Here is a 6387-nt window from a genome sequence, read left to right as displayed (position 1 = left end):
TGGCTGCAGTCAGACCTGCTAGCAAGTGATGATGCAGCCTAAGATGGAGCGCGCTTGCCTAGAAGTTGCCTATTCACTCTTGACTCGAAGGTACCCATATTATAGGTGGAAGGGAAAACTGATGGCGGAAGAGCGTTCCATATCCTGGCGGCATTAATACTTCTGCAACTACTGATCTTTCACACACATGTCACACACGCACACACACACACTCTTTCTCTCTCTCTCTCACACACACATACACACACATTTTGGACACATCTTTCAGGGCATCCTTAGTCATTTTGGGGCTCAAATTTCGGTTAAAAATAAGTTCTAGTTCCTGCCTAGAAGATGCCTAAGTGTATTCATTTTTACTTTAATGTATTTAAGTTATACTTGGCAGCAAAATCTAAAATTTAAAATTTTAAAATCTTAAATCTAAAATTCATTGGGAAGCAGCGGTAGATGGATTTTATGTGAGACAAGTAACTCTTTCACCGTTCTCAACTGTCGAAGCACAAATTATGATTGATTCACTGGATTATCGACTCCCGCTTCAAGAAGATGAGGGATTTCTGCAGTGTCACCTGATCTTTTACCAAACCCAAATGTTTCCTAAGTATACCTACCTAACTGCATCATGTACTATTCACTTTTGTACCTTCTACTACTTATTCTGAAAAAGTTATTAACGTTAACAGACAGACAACAAAGTGATCCTATAAGGGTTTTTCAATTTTCAAAGTAAGATAACTATACCAAGTGGGGTATCATATGAAAGGGCTTTACCTGTACATTCTAAAACAGATTTATTTTTATTGTTATGTATAGTTAATTGTTTTTGATTTATCGTGCAAAATGTTGGAAAAATACCCGAGCATGGAACCCTCAGTGCGCGAGTCTGACTCGCACTTGACCGGTTTTTTTTGTTTAGCAGCCATTTAGGAATTTGCCATCTTGATTTTTCATTATTTGTTGTCATAGCGAGCGGCAATAGATGTACAACACTCTGTCAAAATTTTAACTCTCTTTACTGTTCATGAAATATGCAGCGGTAGCTTAGTACTTACCTATTAGTTATTACTAAGTTGGGAGGGTCCCGCAGGCACCGTAGGTACCTCCGTAGCTTTAAAAACTACCGTTTAAGAAATAATGACCACCATAGTTTTTAAAGCAATATACTAGCATGGTTACGGAATCCTACCTTAGAATTCTGTACATAGTAGGTATATGTATAGTACATTGTGTTCTGCAGGCCCTTGAGCAGTTTTTTTTTTTCAGTTTCCTCTTTTAGCCAAAAAATGTAATAACCAACCTTTAGAAATATTATTTCCCGTCACGATAGATATTTTATTACATTTTCAGTTATAGGTAATTGAGAAAGTGGACGATGGAATTTTTGCAAATATTTCATGATCCCCGAAGGGAAAGGGGAATTTAGAAATAAGATTATATTGTTAGTCAATTTTGCTTGAAAATACAAAATTATTACGGAGACGGCTGTTCATTTTGATAAATTTTTATGAGTAAAAATGCTATTTTACTGGACTCTCTTTTATAAAGAGGGGTGTTATAAAGACGTATGTATCTGTGTATCGGTCTGTGGCATCGTAGCTCCTAAACTAATGAGCCGATTTTAATTTAGTATTCTTGTAAAATATTGTCAAGAATTCTAAATAGTAAAAATAGTAATAAAAAATAGAATAATAGGTCTAGGTAGATAATAAATACCTATCTATAATTGTATATCTAGGCATTAACTTGTATATAGCCAATAAAGTTTTTGGGCTAAACACCTGTGATTTGAGTCATTCTATTACTGAGTCGGTGCTAATTCTATGGTACACAATCTCTAGACTAAATTCACTGGTCCAAAAAATACTATTGTATTTTTCTAACTTTTTTTACTATTTGTATTTTTCCCCAGGATGATGTTATCGAGAAAAATACTTTAAAAAATTAGGTAGAATTTCTGTAAAATATTTCTTTTTTTGTCGTATTTCTTTGTGTTAATTTTATTTTATCGTCATGGCCTACTCTTTGCAATCAACTTTTGGACCACTTAGTTCAAAAATCGTACAACCTTTTCTTCACAAAGGCCTACCATAGTTGGTACTTAAAATAAAATATAGGTACCTAAGGTCCGTTTAACCAGACAAAAAAGTCTCTAGTTTCACTCCATTTTATAATAATATTATGTTCACTTTATGAGGACTTAGTGATATACTAATAGTAAATAAGACGTCCGCATTTTATTCGGAGGTCGGGGGATCGTTCCCAGGCATGCATCTGCAATTTTTCAAAAATTTAATATTATTTGTCTTAACGGTGAAGGAAAACATTAAGGGTAAACCTGTACGCCTAAGAGTTTTCCATAAAGTTCTCAAAGGTGCGTGAACTCTGCCAATTTGTACTAGGCCAACGTGGCAGATTTTGACCTAAGCCTTTCTCATTCTGAGGGATGGGTTGAACATTGTGATGTCAATTTTGTTGAAAAAAACATCACCGAATTAGCACCACTGGCGGGGCAAGTAACACCTAATTAAAAACTTTTATCGCTAGATAAGTGCACCTGTTTGATAAATCTCTACAAAATAACTATATATTTGGCAAGAATATTGATTATTTATCAGTTTAGTGGATCATTTGACGCGATGCATACTTCAGGAGTAATCGTTGGTATTTGCGCACTGCTTGTGTTCGTAAAAGGGCAATCTTCAACTAATGTTAATCGATGTAAGTTCAAAATACTTTTTTGTGATTCATTTGTGTTAAAATAATAATAATTAACAAGGAGTTATTAGAGTATACTACCTACTTACTTAATTCAATTTATACTTAAATCTTAATTATTAAAACTAAAGAAATTACAGCTATTACCTAACTAAAATAAATTAAATTAAATCTAAAACCTCATCGCTCTATCTTGCTGATATTCTCGGCTTCGGAAAACGAAGCATTCACACAAAAATACTAGCGTAAAGTAATACAGCATACCTAAATGGTTTCTTTTCGCGTCACTTACTATTAGGTGTGATTGCAGTCAAGCGCATATAGATAAAAAAAAAAGTTTGCCACTGGTTTGCACCCTGCGTTCTAACTTCTAACTACTATGCCTCTATTAATAATATCTGTACGTATTGCTTTCAGGCATCCTCAATCCAGGCGAACTTCCTATGAACGTGCTCGTCCATGGATGTGGAGAGCCTCCCTGCTTGCTGCCGCAGCTACAGGATGCGGTCATTGATGTCATCTTCAGAGCACGTAAGCTATCCTATAAGGAATGAATTCCGGGCGATCTTCCTCTTCATTTCTTATTACTCCAGCTATATATAAGTTAGATTCAGGCATTGTTACAGCAAGATATTATCCTCTAGTTTGTTTTCAAACTAAGACAGTAGAATACGTCTTACCAATGGCGTGCACAATATTTGAAACCAGGATAGGCATATTTACTGGCAGCTCAATAAAAATTACCATTGAGCTGTTTCATTATAAGTACCAGTACGCCACTTCTTCAATTGGGACGCAACGTTCGTTGTCACATTGGCCCTGTGTTTTAAAGGAAGATATAGGTAATTAACTGAGCCGCAGCAGAAATGGCCTGAAACCGATAAGCGGCGCAAGTTTCTGCTCCGGTTTCCGTGGGCCATGGAGATTATTAAAAAATTGGTTGTCTGTAAAGTCGGTTTACTGACGATAGTTGAACGTGACAACAAAGGCCGATTGTGCTTCTTTGTCGCTCGTTCCGCGCTCTCGCTTGCACTTCAAGCCTTACATGGAACGCCTCAGAGCGAGGTAACGCCGCATGAGTCATGTTTTTTCGTGCGTGCAGCCGGCTCTATCGAATTATAAGACGTTGTCACGTCAAAAAAAAATTAGACATTTCACCGCCTTACCTGGTGCCAGAAGGGCTGGCACATTTATTGTACAAAAAATTTGCTTGGCTATCCAGCGCGGAAATACAGCCAGCATTCTTGGCACCATTCCACGCGGACATGAACCAGATAAAGCTAGCTTCTAGGTATATCATTAATACTAGCGACCCGCTCCGGCTTCGCACGGGTGGACATTTATTTTTTCTATTTTCCGGGATAAAATATAGCCTATACGGATTCGGAAGAATCCCTCTAAGTAATGGTAAAAGAAATTTTGAAATCGGTCCAGTAGTTTTTGAGCCTATTCAATACAAACATACAAAAATACAAAGGTTTCCTCTTTAGAATATTAGTATAGATAAACGCCCACTTTTCATTTACATGTGAATAATTGCACGAAAGCTATTGAACCATCCGCGAAGTCTCTCTGCAAACTCTAAAGTCGAGTCGGTACCCACCCATCCTGTTACCGATTTGGGCCAACGTTGCTTAACCAGTACAATCGACTGCAATGCACTGTCGGTAAAAAGTGGGAAACACCAATCAATTCACACTGTTTTCGATCGTTCACGGGCTTTCGGCAGTGATTCGCGCTATTGAAGAGCGGGCATAAGATGACGAATCATTGTTTCCAGCTCGCACCATCACCAACATGACGACGCTTGCGACAGCAACCGTCAACATGATCATAGAGATCAACGTCCCCTACGACCTGGGCGAATACGCCAAGACCTGCAACTTCTTCACTAACACCTGGTGTCCGATCTTGGCGGGAGAGGTCGTGCAGTACCGCCTGAAGATGCATATTGAGAGGTTTTTCCCTGTGGTAAGTTGGTTCTTGTATCATCATCATCATGATTAATCCATCGTGGGCTCATTTGGTCAGTTGTCTCCTCTCAGAGTGAGAAGGGTTTAGGGCACAGTTCGCCATGTAAGCCCAGTGGCAGACTACACACATCTTTTGATACAATGACAACATAATGGAGAACTCTCAGGCATGCAGGTTTCCTCACGATATTTTCCTTCACAGTTAAAGCAAATGATATTTGATTGCTTCAAACGAACATAACTCCAAAAAGTTAGAAGAATTTTTGCGGTCTAACACTTCCAGAACTTCAGTCAAAAAAAACAGCAAATAATTCACAGGATAAAATTCTGTGAACCTTTACAACTCATCCAGCGTACTTGTTTGTGTCCAGTTATTTGTGTTTCCTCGTCAACAGACTGTATAAGCGATTCGATAATACCAGCGATTCTTTCTATTAGACTTTATAGAGCAAGCCCGCACAGCGATATCGATCGATAAAAATCGTTTTTTTTTTCGCAAGACTCCATGAAATGCGTATATCTAAATTTGTGAAATAAATTTTCATTTCATTTCATTTCAATTTTGTAACACTTGCAATCATAATACAGATATGCCAGCACTGTGATTTAAAATTCGCGCGGAAAAGATATCTGTTATTTTTGATACAAATTTTTGTGCAGTATGGAGTTGTGTGTGTGAAATTCCAAAAAAATCGCGCAAATAAAATTCTCGAGAAAAAAATCGCAGTGCGGGCTAGGCCTTAGGCTATGCAAAGGTTCCACTCCATTCCATCAGCCTGCATGCGTCCACTGCTGGACATAGGCTTTTCCAAGAGCGCGCCACCTCCTCCGCCGTTCCTCCGCCTCATCCACCCGCTCCCAGCTCCAGCGGGTCCAGGAGGTCGTCCTACACTGCGCTTACCATTGCGCGGTCTCCACTCCAGACACATCCGCCCCATCGGCCGTCGGTTCTACGACAGACATGACCTGCCCATTGCCACTTCAGCTTGCTAATCCTTTGATCCAAAAGTTGTACTTTCTAAATCCTCACTGTTGCTTCCAGGGTACGGTGGCGACTGCGGAGTTCAGGATCGTGGACAACGATAGGAACGGCGAAGTGATCTGGTGTCTCCGCATGCCCATCCGAATCACGCCCCCGGTGCGTGCCATCTCTGACGCAAATGAAGAACAAGACGTATCTCCAGTACAAATTGTCAATGATGTTTTGTGAAGAATTTGATAGCAATAAATCATTATATTATGATGAAAACTGTTTTTCTCTTTCCACTTTTTAGAGTTCAGGGTTGCCTCCTACGAAAATTCCTACAATTTTTTTAATCTTCATCATGATTAACCCATCTCCGGCACTGCTGAGGACTGACATTCAGAATGAGAAAGCTTTAGGCCATATAATTGGCACGATGGCCAAGTGCGGATTGGAAGACTTGAGACACCTTTGAAAACATTATGGGGAACTCTCAGGCATGCAGATTTACTCATGATATTTTTTTGACATGACAACGTCTTATAATTCGATAGAGCCGGCTGTACGCACGAAAAAACATGACTCATGCTGCGTTACCTCGCTCTGAGGCGTTCCATGTAAGGCTTGAAGTGCAAGCGAGAGCGCGGAACGAGCGACAAAGAAGCACAATCGGCCTTTGTTGTCACGTTCAACTATCGTCAGTAAACCGACTTTACAGACAACTAATTTTTTTTT

At 39.2% G+C, this 6387-nt stretch overlaps 1 protein-coding gene across 1 annotated transcript; it reads left to right on the top strand.

Moving 5' to 3' along the window:
• The first annotated feature begins 2555 nt into the window (after positions 1-2555).
• LOC123870974 lies at positions 2556-5898 on the top strand. Its single transcript, XM_045914491.1, has 4 exons — positions 2556-2718; positions 3133-3246; positions 4496-4686; positions 5731-5898. The coding sequence occupies exons 1-4, from the start codon at positions 2637-2639 to the stop codon at positions 5896-5898; spliced, it is 555 nt and encodes a 184-aa protein (XP_045770447.1). The 5' UTR covers positions 2556-2636.
• Positions 5899-6387: the final 489 nt, after the last annotated feature.

Source organism: Maniola jurtina, chromosome 13 (genome assembly GCF_905333055.1).
Source record: "Maniola jurtina chromosome 13, ilManJurt1.1, whole genome shotgun sequence".
NCBI lineage: Eukaryota > Metazoa > Arthropoda > Insecta > Lepidoptera > Nymphalidae > Maniola > Maniola jurtina.
Note: the sequence above shows the minus strand (reverse complement) of the source record. Positions and strands in the feature narration are given on the sequence as shown.